The sequence below is a fragment of the Epinephelus lanceolatus genome, chromosome 2, assembly GCF_041903045.1.
Source record: "Epinephelus lanceolatus isolate andai-2023 chromosome 2, ASM4190304v1, whole genome shotgun sequence".
In the NCBI taxonomy this organism is placed as follows: domain Eukaryota; kingdom Metazoa; phylum Chordata; class Actinopteri; order Perciformes; family Serranidae; genus Epinephelus; species Epinephelus lanceolatus.
The window spans coordinates 39,422,061-39,438,851 of NC_135735.1; the positions used below are offsets into that span (position 1 = coordinate 39,422,061).

At 40.2% G+C, this 16,791-nt stretch overlaps 1 protein-coding gene across 1 annotated transcript; it reads left to right on the forward strand.

Annotated features, from left to right (window-relative positions):
- Positions 1-101: 101 nt before the first annotated feature.
- LOC117260903 (aminopeptidase Ey-like) lies at positions 102-16,791 on the forward strand. Its single transcript, XM_033633414.2, has 21 exons — positions 102-277; positions 949-1,510; positions 1,975-2,117; positions 2,354-2,487; positions 3,062-3,188; positions 3,512-3,666; positions 3,778-3,891; positions 4,088-4,231; positions 4,516-4,581; positions 4,727-4,792; positions 6,387-6,559; positions 6,690-6,766; positions 6,856-6,989; positions 7,088-7,143; positions 7,244-7,391; positions 10,763-10,854; positions 13,422-13,532; positions 14,756-14,923; positions 15,123-15,263; positions 15,754-15,835; positions 16,146-16,791. Exons 2-21 carry the CDS (start codon positions 951-953, stop codon positions 16,302-16,304), a joined length of 2,850 nt encoding a protein of 949 aa, XP_033489305.2. The 5' UTR covers positions 102-277; positions 949-950; the 3' UTR covers positions 16,305-16,791.

Consider the following 16,791-nt stretch of genomic DNA (forward strand, 5'->3'; position numbering starts at 1 on the left):
TTGCTGTGTTTTGGAAAGACTCAACTTGGCTCTATGGGGGGAGTTACAGATTTTGCCTGACCTGGTATAAATAGCACTCCCCTTTGGCAACAAACTCAAACTCTTCAGGATGCATTTTTAAAGTAGAGATCTGCTGCATTTCTTGGCGCGAGCAGACAGGCAGCTGAAGTGCTAAAAGTGAGTACAGCTTAGCAGACAACACTGCTTTAAAATCTGACTCCACAATCAACAGGTGAAAAGGCCACAGAATCCAGAGTCCATACTACCTACATACAAGGTAAGAAGATTACCAAGCTGTCATTGCATCAAACTGTAATATGGTGTTAAATGCTGTGTGCCTGTCTGAATGTGATGTGGCGCTTTAGAGTGGTTTGGCTATTTTGTTTTATTTCTGAGGTATTCAGAATAAAAAACACAATAGAGAGATGATTACATATGATCCAGAAAAGCCAGTGTGAGAGTTAGATCTCTGAGTCTGAAAGCTTGATAGACATCAAATGTTGTGTTTTCTGAGACAGATTTGACAGATACACTGTGACGATAATTTAATTTTATCCTCTCTTAACAATTAGAGCTAGACACTAGACTGGCAGCACATTGCTTGATTATAACGCATTGCTCTGCAGCAAAAGTTGAACCTGGATAAACTTTGTGCCAAACAACCATGCATTATTTTTCCCTCTGTGTAACACAGGGGCCTCATTGGAATTAATGTGTGTTTTTCCATGTAGCTCTGATGTAGGTTTAACAGCCTTGTAGAATGGAATTATGCTTACGTGAGGATACACATGAATATACCTGCACAGTATAGGGTATAAAATGAAACCTGAATGACATACATATTTAACATAAAGTTATGTAATTATTGTTCAGTGTTTTGGGTTTTCAGCTACTTTCTCCACCCAGGAAATCAGCCACTAACTTCTGTCTTATTTTTCTCTGGTGGAGACATGGGGAAGGGCTTCTTCATCAGCAAAGCTGTAGCTTTAACCTGTTTGGTTGCAGCCATCGCTGCTGTGACCACCACCACAGCCTTGTCTGTGGTTTACGCTCAGGAGGAGGCAGAGAATGAAGTGCCCACCCCACCATCCAACCCAAAGGAGCCCTGGCAGCAGTACAGACTTCCAGATTCCCTGTCTCCTGTCTCCTACAATATCATCCTGTGGCCCCGGCTGGAGCCCAACGCAGACGGCCTGTACATCTTCACTGGAAACTCCACAGTGATCTTCAGATGTGTGAAGGAGACTGATCTCATCCTCATCCACTCCAACAAGCTGAACCTCACCAGCTTCGGGGGATACTTGGCCCAGCTGAGGGGCCTAGATGGAGCCACTGCGCCCAGCCTGAAAAGCACCTGGCTGGAGATTCCTACCCAGTACCTGGTGATCCAACTCAACAGCCCACTGCAGGCCGGCAGCATGTACGAGCTTTTCACTGAGTTTGTTGGAGAGCTGGCTGACCAACTGGGAGGATTTTACAGGAGTGAATACATGGAAGATGGGGTGAAAAAGTATGATGGTCTTTTTTTTAAATTAAATTTATTTTAAATATTTAGTTTTAAGAATTCTGCCATTGTGAAAGTTTTTATACAATGTGTAAATATTAATATGGAGGAATGCAGGATTTTAACAACTTAACAGGCAGGGATTTAAACCAGACCCTCACTTAAAGGGATAGTTATTATTATATATTATATTATTATAGTTATTTTTTGAGGAGGGGTTTTGTCCCCGGTCAGTGTATTAAACACAGTAAATGTGTAAACAGTAAATGCATTCTTAATATTCCTGAGGGAGATGTGAAAAAGATAGGTTATGGTAAAGTGGGTACACCACAAAACTGACAACCACCATATTACATAATAACTCAGAAGAGATTTAACAGGGGTTATATTACTGTGTGAGAGTATATAAGGATCGAGGGTTCCTTTAACTTTTGATGTGGGTGTTAATTATGAGTATCTGCTATTGTCAGAGTTGTGGCCACGACTCAAATGCAGGCAACGCAAGCCAGGAAAGCCTTCCCCTGCTTCGATGAGCCCGCTATGAAAGCTGTCTTTCACATGACTCTCATTCACCCCCATGACACTGTGGCTCTGTCCAACGGCATGAACTATGGCAAGTTTCAGTGTGTGTCAGTGCCCAGTGCAGCATTTTACATGTGAACTGTCTATGTGCAACATTTCTCAGTGACCTAAAAGTTAAAGTGCAACATACCTGTCCTCAACTACATTTTTGTATGTCCAGATTTAATTTACAACAACAGCAAACATAACATATTCTGCTTCAGGTACATTATTTGTCCTCATTTTTTCATTTGTAATTAATCTGTTGCTGTCTCTTTCCCCACACAGAGCCTGTTAACGCTCCTGTGGACGGACACATTCAGACAAGCTTTGAACCCACCCCGATTATGTCAACCTACTTGCTGGCTTTTGTTGTGTCCGATTTTGCATTCAATACATCGACTCCTGATGCAGAAGTTTTGGTAATTATTTATAACATCTTACAGTCGAAACCCTGCAGATGGATATGGGTACACAACATCTACAATATTCACATTCATAGGTCTATAATGAACATGTGCCCAACTTATCTGATCTGTACGTTGATGCCCAGTTTGAGAGGGAACATAAGGAGAATTGCTGCATTAATTTCAGGAAGTAATGCATGAAAGTTAAAATTAGGAATTTTCCTGGCATTCAAGCTGTTGGTGGAATAGGTCCACTGTGAACTTGGATCCTTGATACCATGGATTAGTCCACTAAACACTAGTTATGACTGGTTCATACAGTGGTTTAATTTTAACTGTGTATTTCAGTCACAACTTGTTATTAGCCATTATAAAAGCGGTTTTATTAACAATTGCCGCTATTACCACCATCTTCCACTGCCACAACCGTGACTACCAATTTAAACACAAGATGTGGGCTTGTCTTGTCATCTGCCTTCCTGGTGGTCACAGTGTTTCTGTGCTGCCCTCTGCTGGAGTTAAAGCTCAGTTCAGGTCTCTGACTTACCTTTTTATTCTGTCGAGTTAATAAGGAATTACTTGTGTTTAGATCAGGATCTGGGCTCGCAGGAAGGCTATAGAGGAGGGCCAGGGAAACTATGCCCTAGAGAAGACTGGGCCCATACTGGCATTCTTTCAGAAGTACTACAACTCTTCTTACCCTCTGAGCAAGTCAGGTAGGAACCACACACACACACACACACACACACACACACACACACACACCAACTCAAGGACAGTTACAGTTAGATATATTAATAATACCAACGCTATCAGCCAGCTTCATCTTTAACTTTGTTTGTTGAGCATCTCTTTTGTGGCAAATGAAATACACTCAAAATACGAGTATAGGGAGCTGGAGAGAGAGTCTGTAACCCTAACTACAAAAGCTTAAAAACAGAATAGTAATGCTCCTAAGCACTTACCAATATTACATTATATTTAGATTGGGTGTCTACAGAAACTGCGTTTTTACATTAAATACTGTAACTGTTTATAGACCAGATCGCACTTCCTGACTTCAGTGCTGGAGCCATGGAGAACTGGGGCCTGATCACCTACAGAGAAACTACCCTCCTATATAATCAAGGCGTGTCATCCATTACAGACAAGGGGTTTGTGGCAAAAACCATCTCGCATGAGCTCGCTCATATGGTATGAGGACATTCAGTGGTGTACTGCCAGTCATATCTTTGATACTAACTGTGTCTAGCTTTGAAATGGGTTTTAAAAACCTGGCATTAAAATGAAGCTCTGTCCTCTCAGTGGTTTGGAAACTTGGTGACCACGAGGTGGTGGAATGACCTGTGGCTCAATGAGGGCTTTGCCACATACGTCTCTTATCTTGGAGCCAACTATGCTGAACCACTGTGGAATATGGTGAGTTGTGTTCTCTTCTGGAAACACATCCAGGTTGAGACCTGCTGGATATACTGAACATACTGAATGGATCTATTTTTAAATTGCCCCAGTGTAAGCCATATATTACTAAATTACTTTCACAGGTTGATCGGAAATTGTGTCCGCTCATGCCATAATGCAAAACATAACAAATATTTCTCCGTGTATTTTCCAGACAGATTTAATAGTTCTGAATGAGATCATTGGTGTGATGGGTGTGGATGCCTTGGCCTCCTCTCGCCCCCTCTCCTCCCAAGAGGAGGACATCCTAACACCAGACGACATCGGTGAACTGTTTGACTCCATCACATACAGCAAGGTGCGGTATAATTGAGGATAACACATCACAACTTTGGCACCCGAATGTATTGTTCTCTTCAGTCCCTTCTAGACAAGATGTTAACCTCCACTAAACAAAAAGAATGAATTAAAATGTTCACATTTCCCCGAGTGACCCTAATCAAGGACTCTTGACACTCTTTGGGAGCTACAGAATTAAAGTCCTAATGAATCACTGATCCTCATTAACAGAATGCTGTAATTCTGTCCCATCTTATATATCACCCACTGACACTGCTAATATCCTCATGTGTTTCATTACAGGGAGCTGCAGTCCTCAGGATGCTCTCAGAGTTTATCACTGAGACTGTCTTTTCCAAAGGACTTAGTGTGAGTACAACCGATTAAAATTGTGTTATAGTGTTGTATTTTGTTAATGTTCTCGAATCACAATTTTATAAACCACGACTGATTCTTTTGTTCACCACAAAAAGCACAACTCGAGCATAACCAGTGGGTCATTATCTGTCTGCAGACGTACTTAGAGGAGTTCAAGTACAAGAACGCAGTCTACACAGACCTCTGGAAGCACCTGCAAATGGTAAGATAGCATCATCATAATGACTACTTATGCTCCACAAAACAGCTACTTATCATGAAAGTGCTTTCAAAACCTATGTTTAATCAGGTACCTATACATTTATGTTAAAGGTCCAGTGTGTAGGATTTAAGGGGATATATTGGCAGCAGAGGAATATAATATAACAAGTATGTTTTCTTTAGTGAATATTCACCTGAAATTAAAAAGCGTTGTGTTTTCGTTACTCTAGAATGAGCCGACATAGGGAGCGGGTCCTCATCCACAGAGATGGCCATGTTGCACCACTATGTTTTTTGCAGTGGCTGAGAACGAACAAACCAAACACTGGCTCTAGACAGGACCATTTGCATTTTTGCATTGGCCACTGAGCGCACAGTCCCTCTGCGACAAGAGCGTCAGAATAAAACAGATTTTTTTTTTTAAACATTAACTGCTTTATTCAGTGCTTTTACCAGTTTAAATCAACTGGTCCATTTTTTTTGGAGAGGAGACCTCTTTGGATAGCTCCCGGTAAAAACCTCCTGAATAATGAACACTGAAGAAATTCTAAGTAGGAGAATTTTTAGCTGATTGCAATTTACAGTCATCACTAGATGCCGCTAAATCCCCTTAATCTAAGACAGTGTTTCTATAAAGCAATGGTAACAGATATTTTTGTCAACTTCAGGGTAGTCCAACAAGCTGTTAACACAAAACTGATGTATTATCATCTCACTGGCTAACATGTTCGCAAACAGCTGCCTTTTTAACTACCAAGCAGCAAACAAGCATTAATATTCATTTGGAGTCATGTTTTTGGGTACCAAAAATTTTTAAATCCAATATTCACTCTCCGATCAGCTTGATTTTGGTCTCCACCAACTCCTGAAGGAAATATCTTTAGCTCTTTAGCTGCTAAATTCTCCACTATGTTCACCATGCTAGTGGCTAACTTGTTTTCTCTGTTGTTTGGCAAATGGCAGGCAACATAAAAGTCTACAATGAGTTCATATTGTCAGTAACATGTAATTTACCCAATTTTAATATAAAATTTTGATCAGTGCAGCTGTAAAGTGTTTTTACATAACTTTTGAAAGAAAAAGTAAGCATGTGCCTCTTTGAATTTATTAGACACAGAACGCACATTTGCATAATTCAGTCTGCCTGGTGCTACAGCCTGTTCTGGTATGACTTATAGGAATACTTTGTTTCATTTCACAAGTCTCATTATTCCAGTTGTATGCTCAGTACTTCCCAAACAGGCGTTATGTTTTCCGGCGGGGAACTGAAATAAAAGTGAAACTTATGTATGCTCTCTTCAAAGCCAAACTCTGTTCACAAAAACAGTATTTTTTTTTCTCTAGTCTATATTGTAGTTTGATTGTGTTATTGTGTGAATTCAAACTAACCTTTTACAACACCCAAATCACACAATAACACAATCAAACCATCAGTATAGACTCTAGTAGACCAGCTGCTCCCATGTTCAGTGAAGAAAAAGGTCATGACACCTTGAAGAAATATTATTATATATAAAAATTAAAATAATTCCTCTGCAGGGAGCAGCAAAAAGTCATAATACTATATAGTAATATTTTAATGTTCCTTTTATCAGGCAGTGGATGAAGCAGGTATAGATCTGCCCCACTCTTTGGAGGATATCATGAACCGCTGGATACTACAGATGGGTTTCCCAGTGGTCACCATCGACACCCAGACCGGAAAAATTACCCAGCAACACTTCCTGTTGGACCCAGACTCTGAAGTGGACAGACCCTCACCATACAAGTAGGAAACATTCTTAGTGTTTTATGTGAATGTGCTGAATATACTGTATGTGCTCATATTTAACCCTGTCATAAAAAACTCACCTGCTCTCTCCATATATACATGTATGGCTGGATGGATGTGGCTCTAGTTATGAGTGGATTGTCCCCATTACATGGATTAAGTCTGGTGGAGCTGAAGAGATGTTCTGGCTTCTTGACAAAGAAGGTAAGATTTATTTCAGGTGTACGTTCAGAGCATTGCAAGGCTGATGACCACAGTAAAAAGAGATGCTTTATTCATCTCCATCCAAACAGCAACAAACACAAATATGACTCTTGGTGCTAATGAGTGGTTGGTGGCCAACATAAATATGAGGGGCTTCTACAGAGTCAACTATGACTCTAAAAACTGGGAGCGTCTCCTTGCCAAGCTGAGCTCCGAACATCAGGTACAACACCTCCCACTGGACAGAATGCTGCATTACTTCAGCAGTGCTTTAAAAGAATTATCCAAGCCTCCAAGCTCAATTCCTTGTTTACTTTTCAGGATATTCCAGTGATCAACCGAGTTCAAATTATCAATGATGCCTTTAACCTTGCAAGGTGAGGTTTTTTTTTTTGTTTTTGTTCTTTTTTTTTCTTTCAAAGCATTGTTGTCAAACATTGAAATAGAGAGCTGAACAATTGTATGTACCATATTCAGGGCAAAGATGGTGAAGACAACTCTGGCTCTGACAACTACCAAGTTCCTAAATAAAGAGGTCGAATACATGCCCTGGGAGACAGCCCGTCGCAACTTGAACTACTTCTCCCAGATGTTTGACCGCAGTGAAGTTTATGGACCCATGCAGGTTTGTGATAAATGGTTATAATTTATGTTTCTTCAATAAATTAATTCAAATACTGACCCCAAAAAGCTGTTTATGAAGGAAGGCAGATTGGTTAACATGGTAAAATCAACTAGCCTGGAAATCCAGACTCAAATCTAGAAAGATTTTGAGTCTGGCCCTCACCGATACACCCTTCCTACCTCCTATTGCACTAAGCCCCATTGGTTTGCCGACCAGTGGGGCTAACTGATATGTTATGCTTTTGCCGTATCCTGTCAGCAAAATGGCAAAAACGTCCTTCCTGGAAGTAAAGGCTTCTAGGGCAGTCTTCTGTTCTTCTCTCAAGGAAAAGATAAGTGTAGTTGGCTCAGCGTTTCTTCCAAAGCTAAATTGAATGGACGCGGTCCTTCGGCAGCTGCCATTTTGGCTGTTTACTTTTTGACTCCTACAGCGCAGCTCTGTCCTCATCATGTTACTCAGATAATACAACGGCATCTGTCCGATAGACTGATCCCTGGGCTCTGCTTGTCGGGGCCAGATCCCTGTGCAGAGCAAATTCGAATTTGCTAGAGGTGGGGCATCTGGATTTCCAGGTTAAAAATCAACCCAATCCCCCGCAAAATGTTTGTATTGTAAGTTTTGGCAAACCAAGGATATGTTACATTTTCATGTCATTATGTAGCAGGTACATTAAAAATGTACTTATTAAAAATACTAGCCTAGCAACTGGTCGGTACAAAACACCTACATTTGGTGCTAATAAAGCCGCTGGAAAAACATCAAATGAGTCGCTACACAACACCCACGTTTGGTGCCTAAAAAGCCGCTGGAAACAGCAATGACTCGCTAAATCACAGCTGGTGCTGTTGTTTGTTGGTCTCAAACGATTGTCTATGAGGGGCCGTACAAGACATATTTCATTCTCACCCTCTCACACACATACATTCTCTTTACACATACATATATTTTCACTCTCATATTTATATGTTTGAACACACACATTGATACATTTTTCTCTCTTATTCATATATTTTACGCACACATTCATACACTCTGCTCTCATGCACATGCAATCATGTATACATTTAATACTATAAGTAATATATGTATGTAAAAGGAAAATGTATGTATGTTGAAAGAAAATATATGTATGTAGGAGAAGAATGTATGCATGTGTGAGTAAGAGTATAGTGGAAACAGAAGGAGTATAGTGGAAACGGAAGGCAGTCCATTTATCGTCTACATACTCCGGTACAGTAGGTGGCGGTATACACCTAATGAGCAATGGTTGCAACGCGCCATAAAACCAAACGAAGAAGAAGAATTTATCGCGCTGTGATTGGCTGAGAAGGATGTTATTGATGTGGGTCTGCTGTAGTGAAACTACAATGTTCTGAAGATGGACTACAAAATGCACATGATGAGAACGTATGGGGCGTACGTTCTCATCGTGTTGTTTCATGCAGGATATATAAACGTGGACAACACGGTGAAAGATATTGTTTAATCACTAAGGTCGGAATTGAATTAAAAAAAGGAATATAGGCTACCAGCCACAAACTGAAACGAAATTGTCACATTGAGAATGTTTGCTCACACTCACCCATCTGAATCCCAAGTAGTAAAATGAATTAATGATATTACTAAAGGCTGGCAATACAACAACGCTCAAATGAATAAATGACTGATGCACACTGAGCATATGTTACGGTGCATGTCCCCTCCGTCCACAGCTGTGTTCAACTTGTTTGTTTTATAACAGGATAAACAAATATTAAATGCATTATTTTGTTTTTCTGTGTGAATAAAAAAAAAATGGAAATCCATGTGCTTTTTCCATTTTCTTCTTCAAATGGGCAGTTGGAGTAGAAATTAGACCACAACCAGTAATAAACTTGTGTATGGCCTTTATTGTTAAATCAATACTGCATAGATAGACAGATAAATAATAAATAATAATAATAATGATAATATTAACCATGAAGAGAGACGCTGCTGTGCCTCGTGCGTAAATGCGCACAGCGTCTCTATTTATGGGGAAACGCGCTTATCGTTTCTGCTGCGGGGTGGGGGGTGGGGGTGGGGTGCTCGCTGCAGGTATTTAATAACCTCAGGCAGATATCTTATAACGTTACAGTCTTTTGTATTTTTTGTTATGATCCTTCCACTGTAGCTCTGCAGGGAAACACTGTACAAGGGAACAAAAAGTGGGAAGCTATCTATCTAGGCCATAAGCATAGCTGATGCCAATGTTTTGAGATGCAGTAGGGGCAGATAATATAGATATAACAATAAAGGCGAAAAACAAGTAGGTTTCTGGTTTTGGTTTAATTTCTATATCTAGTTATCCGTTATCTTAGCCATGCATTGTATATTTGTATATTTGTTTATCCTGTTATAAAACAAGTTGAACAAAGCTGTGGATGGAGGGTACACCAATAGTAGCGAAACGTTCATAGTTCGCACCTAAGTTTAACATAATGTTGAAAGTTGAAAAAATATATATGAACAAGTTATGGCATGAGATGTATAATGTTTCATAAACAGCGGTAACTTAGATGGTGATCTCCTTCCTTTCTCTGTCATGTTGAACTTTTTCTTTCCTAATCATTTGAGTTTGTGAATAGTGCGTAAATATTGCCACTGCAATGACTTATGGGATGGAATTATCTCCTTTCCTATCACTTAGGAAGGTCCGATGTATCCTGTGCTAAAGGAGATCTGAAAGGAAGCATTGAACCTCCTTTCCTTAGTGTTTAGAGAATTCGAACAGCTCTTATCATGGCGGCCACTAAAATACTTCGGGTCATTTCACTCAGCTAGGAACCTTCCTAAGCAAAAAAGACTTTCCGACCGCAGCATATGTGTATGTGTTGAAAAGTAAAGTGTATATAGCTATGTGAGAGTGAAAATATATGTTTGTAAAAGAAGAGTGAAAATATATGTATATGAAAGGAGAATGTATGTGTGTGAGAGTGAAAATATATGTATGTGTGTGAGAGTGAAAATATATGTATGTGTGTGAGAGTGAAAATAAATGTATGTGAAAGAAGAATGTATGTGTGTGAGAGGGCCAGAATGAATTATGGCTTGTACGGCCCCTCATAATTGTCTGCAACCTGGCACACATCTTACCTAGGCATCAAGTAAGCTTATACTACATCACTTTAGAAATGTTTATATAATACGTATGAAAGGTGCAAATGTAACATATCCATGATTTACAGAAATGTACAATGCCCACTTTTTCTTCTGACAGATGGGCTGGGGAAGACATAACTGGACATATCCAACACAATTTGAATGCATGTCTTTGGGTAATCATTTCTGGATGCCACACATCTCTATGTTTGACAGTAATTTAACAAAATGTGTGTATCTTCATCCCTCAGGCTTACCTAAAGAAACAGGTCACCCCTCTGTTTAACTACTTCAAAGAGCTCACCCTCAACTGGACAAAGATCCCAGAAAAGTACACTGACCAGTAAGGAAGTTAACATGCCAGACATGTAATTGTTCACATTTTACATTGCCATAGTAAGCCAGATCTATGTGTATTAATGCAATGTAGATTTCATAAAACTTAAATCAACCCCATGGGAAAACTAGATAATGCCCAATGCCCAATACCCATCCTTTTTTGTAAGACCTTAAGTAACCTTCTGCACACTGTCTCTATTTAAGGTGATTACTCTAATTTACATTAATCATTATCGACACATATTTTACCTCCTGAGTCTATATTTACTTTTTCACTGATATTCTCACTCCAGAAAAAATTCTGTGCAGTTTAATGTTTGAGTCAATACTTAAAGCATCACCATTCAGAGTGGGTCCAACTGCACTCCTCTCGTCTTGACAGCCATTGTCGGAAAGCCAGTGGGAAGAGAGAAGGGACCCCATCAAGACACGTATTTCGAGCATAGCTGTCAAGTCTCCCGTTTTGGCCAGGAAACTACTGTATTTTACCCCTCTTTCCCGCCGTCCTCCCGTATTAGTATTTTCCCGTAAATCTCCCATATTATAATATAATTAAAAAAAACAAAACATTCCTCTGCCTCTCCAAACTTGAACTCTGTCACTAGCCTTGCGAGAACTGCCACCTGCAGTAGCCTGGGTGGCAGTCGTTGCGAGGTTATTGTCGACAGCGGGTCTGGTTGACAAGTGGTTATTTTAGATTTCCTGTACACCTGTCTTAAAATGTAAGGGATACTGGAGCTTGGTTGGGGTGGTGGGACGGCTTGCAATGGGCGCCGGAAAATTTCCCTTATTTTCAGATCCAAAACTTGACAGGCATGATTTCGAGTGTTATCAGCCCATTAAAAGCTGTTATCAGCCTCAAGCATATGAGTCAGAAGGGGCCTGCTACACCTACTAGCAGGTTCAGAAGGTCATTATCAGCCCAATAATTAACCATTAGGTTTCAGTTTCAATTTTCATCAGATTTAGGCATCAAAACTATGTGGCAAAGTTGAGAAAAAGATTGTGGTAGGGTTCAAATAGGTACGTTTGTTACGTAACAAAAAGTGACATAATTTAGGCACTTTTGGCTTTACATGGTGACTTCCCTTCTTTGCTCCTGTCATAATTACTGCAGCCACTGGATGTCACCACCTAACAATTAAAGTTTTCATACTTATGCTCCTATTTGCAACTGATAACAGCCATTTAATGGGCTCATACAGGCCCTTGATCCTACTACTAGGTGAAGCAGCCCCCTTCTAACCAGTACGCATGAGGCTGATAACCAAGCACATTCAACTGACTAAAATTACATTGCTAACATTTGTACATAAGATGTGTCACTTCCCTCTCTGCCTCAAAAGTATAATAGCATATAAGCTACTACTTTTATAGTTAATTGAACTTCTTTGTTCAGAATGAGAGGGGATCAGTATCTTCTGTGTAAAAAACATCAGCTAAAAGTGAAATAAAAATCCAAGAAAGCCACACAAAGAGTGAAATATAAAGGTATTACTGGGCAGATATAACTTAACTTTTAGGCTTTTATAAAGATGATTGTAACTAACACAATTAGCATTTTAACATTAGCACGGTGTGGGGAATAAATAGAGTAGGATCCAACTGAATGCTAACATTAATTGTTGGTCAGCTACTGTGCTGTTAAAATTTATCTTATTGTGCTGCATGGTGATTTTGTTTGTCATTATACAACAGTTAGTTCCGGCCCTGCAATCTGATTGGTCAAGAGACAGTAAAACCGTGATGATATTGGAGTACAACATCACGGTTATTTCACTGTGTATGTATCACTCCGCCTCACAGCTGATTGCAATCAACAATCAAATCAAAACTAACGGTTAGTGTCAGTTAGGTCAGCAGTTGCGTTGTAGGCTAATTAATTCATCCACTGTCAAACAGCCAAAAATATGGATTTATTTCCTAAAATAAGTTTTGAATTCAACCATGAATGGTCATCAGAGGAAGATGAGGGAGAGGAGAAGCTGAATCCATCTGAGCACACATCCAGGTTTGTCAGTGTTTCATCAGCGGAGCTCAATGACTTGGAGAAAAGCAACATACAGTCAGATCAGAAGGCAGAGTCGGCTGTGCCTGTGAAGCGACAGTCCACCATGCAGTCACCAGAGACTTATTTCACCGGCTGCACAATTAATGGAAACGTGCAGATAAATGTGTATAAAGAGTAAGTGCCTGGCGCACTATGTCTGCGTTACATAGCAACGGTGACAGCGGAGTCCTGAGGGAACTATTTTTGTTGGCAGAAGACAAATAAAATGCTTAAATTATCTATTTTGTCCTCATTTTTCAACATTTCTTAATCAGCCTTGCTTATTTAACTGTTGAACTGTTGTATAAAAGCAATATGCTTAAATGTAACTAAATCCATTTACACATTATGCACACCACTGATAAAAATAAACTGGAAAAATAAAAAGACACTACAAGGAAGCAAGCGTACCATTTCACACATGGGAACCCAACTCTCTTCCCACTAGGTTGCAGACTTGGGGTTCTGAGGTTTGACCCTTCTCAAACTTTCTTTTGACCGTTGTATTATCTCATGTCCAGGTACAACCAGATAAATGCTATCTCCTTGGCCTGCAAAACTGGTGTGGAAGGTTGTAAGGAGCTGACCACTGGCTGGTTCAGAGAGTGGATGAAAGACCCAGCTGTCAACAAGTATGCTCACATCCCACACTTTCCTTTCATTCTTTCTTTCTTTCTTTCTTTCTTTCTTTTCCATATTCTCTCAAAGTGGAAATAGACAAGTTTGTTTGCTTTAACTTATCAATTTGAAGTGAATGTTGATAGTACAGTGTAATCACTATAGAATAGTGACACCATCTGTGTTTAGACTGGTTTCTTATAAGCCTTGCCTTCACTATGCAATTTTGTCTACCACTGGGTGCAATCTCCCGAGAAAATGGCATCTTGATTTACAGCACAAAGGAAGTGCATCAAAACAGGAGGAGGATAGTACTGTTGTTTTCCCTGGTAGCCATTGGTAGCTATCCCCAGTTAATAGGGAGTATCAACATTAGCCCCAACAGTGGAAATGACAGACGGTAGAACCATCGAAGTAACAATAAAAACCAGAATGCAGTGTGTTGTTGGTAGTTTTAGGTCCTGTTTATACGACAACGATTTCAACTGAAAACGGTAAACTTTAGTTGTGTTTTGGCCGATCATATACACGACAGCGGCATTTTGGGTGCCTGGAAACGCAGCGTTTTGAAAACAGGTTCCAGAGTGCAACTTTTTGGAAATGGCGTCTCTGTTGTCATGTAAACTTGCAATATGCAGTTCCTCTGAAAACGGAGACTTTTCGCACATGCACATTACGGTTCCAGTCACTAGGCATGCGTGAGAAAGTCGACCGTCACAACAACAATGCCGAGCTCTGTTTGTGCCGCTCACCCTGTTTATTTTTCAAGTGAAGTGTAGATCTGTTACTGTAGCAACTCCAACTCGTCGTCCATCCAGACAAAGTTATCTGTGCATGCTTTCGCCATTGTGTCTTCTTTGTTTTGGTTTGTAATCACTGCGTTGTAGCGGAAGGCGCTTCAGCGCAGGCGCATGGCGTGGTGTTGCTTTGCAAATTTACACTGCCACCCATTGGCCTGGCGTGCATACTACAGCGTTTCCAGTAGATTTTGCGGCTCCGTGTGAATGGGGATCATTTCAATAACGTCGTCAGATAAACGCAGAAGTTTTTTAAAACACAAAGGACAGACTTTTCCGTTTTTAGAGAAACTGTTGTCGTCTAAACAGGGCCTCAGGCTCTGAGGAAAGAGGTAAGCGATCTGATTGTCTTTGCAACAGTGGCACCAACAATATATAAATGCTGAGGGGTGAGGGTTCTGACACTGTCACTCTCTATCATCTCCATCAATTGTTTTTAGCATTAATCCCAACTTGAAGTACACAGTGTACTGCAGTGCGATTGCAGCAGGAGGAGTGGATGAGTGGGACTTTGCTTGGTCCATGTACAAGAACGCCACCATCGCTTCAGAGGCTGATAAACTCATGTCCGCTCTGTCCTGCACCAAACAGCCCTGGCTGCTGAACAGGTCAGTAGTGTTGCCATCATGCTGGATATTACTTGTTCCCTCATTGCTCTCCTTCAGGTCATTTTGCACTCTGCAGCATGAATGGTTGAATGGATTGGAGAATGGTTACTGCAGGATTTCAATGGTCCTGCATTAAAAACTGCAGGAAATAGTGCAGTTGACACAGTTGGCTTTTGTCCTCACTCTGTGTGTGTTTCAGGTATCTTGAGTATTGTCTGGACCCAAAGATGATCCGTAAGCAAGATGTGACCTCCACCATAAGTTCCATTGCTAGTAACCCCATTGGTCAACCTCTGGCATGGGACTTTCTCAGAGCCAAATGGGACTATATATACAATGAGTGAGTTTTCCCTGATGCACACATGTTTATATTGTTACAGTAAACTCAGCTGGTAGAGGTCAGGGTAAAACATGATGCTATGGAGGCAAAAGGATAATTTTTAGGTGGTGTTTGTCCAGACTACATTATCTATCTAAAAACTTTTGGATGGTTTGCCGTGAAACTTGGCACAGATGTCCTCAGTGTCCAAAGGATGAATCTTGGATGGTTTGGTAATCCTCTGATTTTTATCTAACAACATTTTACTTTGTCCAATACTTTGGTTTACGACCAAATCCCAGCAACTAATGCCATTCCCATCAAGATGTAATCCTCTGCTAGTTAGCATTAACATGCTAACACAGTTAAACATCTGCCTGTTAGCACTGCATTGTAGCCTTCCAGTCTTGTCTTTTTAGTCATGATATCAAAATGTCCAACAGTTCTGGTTACGCAGCCTGTAGATGTTTGCAAAATGATCAAAGCCTGTCTTGTTTTTGCTTTTCTTCAGCTATGGTGGTGACTCATTTCCCTTTCACAAACTAATTAATGGAGTGACCCAACGATTCTCCTCTAAGTCTGAATACAATCAGGTACAGTTTCTTCAGTATTTCTGGATGTTTACTGTAGGACCTAATGACTAACTAATGACTAATGTAGGACCTTATATTAAAAAAGTTATTTAATATTAGTAACTAGACTAATGCTCGCAATGTACTGTGTATCTGGTACAGGATAAACATATACTCCATGCATTGTTAAATAGATATGAATATGGAGAACAAGTTCTTATATCCTAATCCTGTAATTTGTTTATTTGTGTTTATGGTGACATGCTTTTTAGTGTTGTACTTTACATGTAAAATTGAATCCCACTAACGCCCTCCCCTCGTTCCTCTCCAGCTGCTGCAGTTCAAAGAAGACAATGCAGGGCAGCTGGGCTCAGCCGCTGCGTCTTTTGATCAGGCACTGGAGAGAACCAAAGCCAACATAAACTGGGTGGCCATGAACAAGGAACAGGTGCTCAACTGGTTCACCAGCGAAGCTTCCTCTCCAGAGTGACACTCTCCACAGTTGAAAATGCAGAAATAGTAGTAATAGTAGAGGTAGTTTTAGTAGTACCACTAGTTGTAGTAGTTGTAGTAGTAGTAGTAGTAGTAGTAGTAGTAGTAGTTGTGTTAGCATAGCAGCAGTAGTTGTAGTAGCAGTAGTAATACAGAAACAAGCAGGACTTAGTGGAGGTTTAATCAGCTAATCAGAATCACCTGTGTCTGGGTGGCAATGAACAAGGAACAGGTGCTTTACTGGTTCACCAGTGAAGCTTCTTCTCCAATTTAACACTCTCCACAGTTTTCAAATGTATGATTGTTTTACTGACATGTACTCCAGCTGGAACCAAATATATTGTACATACTGTCAACATTTGAAAGGTTTTAGAGGGGTTTCAAGATTTTGAATGAATGTCACAACACAGAAGTGTGATATTCTGTGCTAACCCAAATATTTTTTGCATCTTGTGTCATTCTATGAAATAAAAGCCATAATAAGA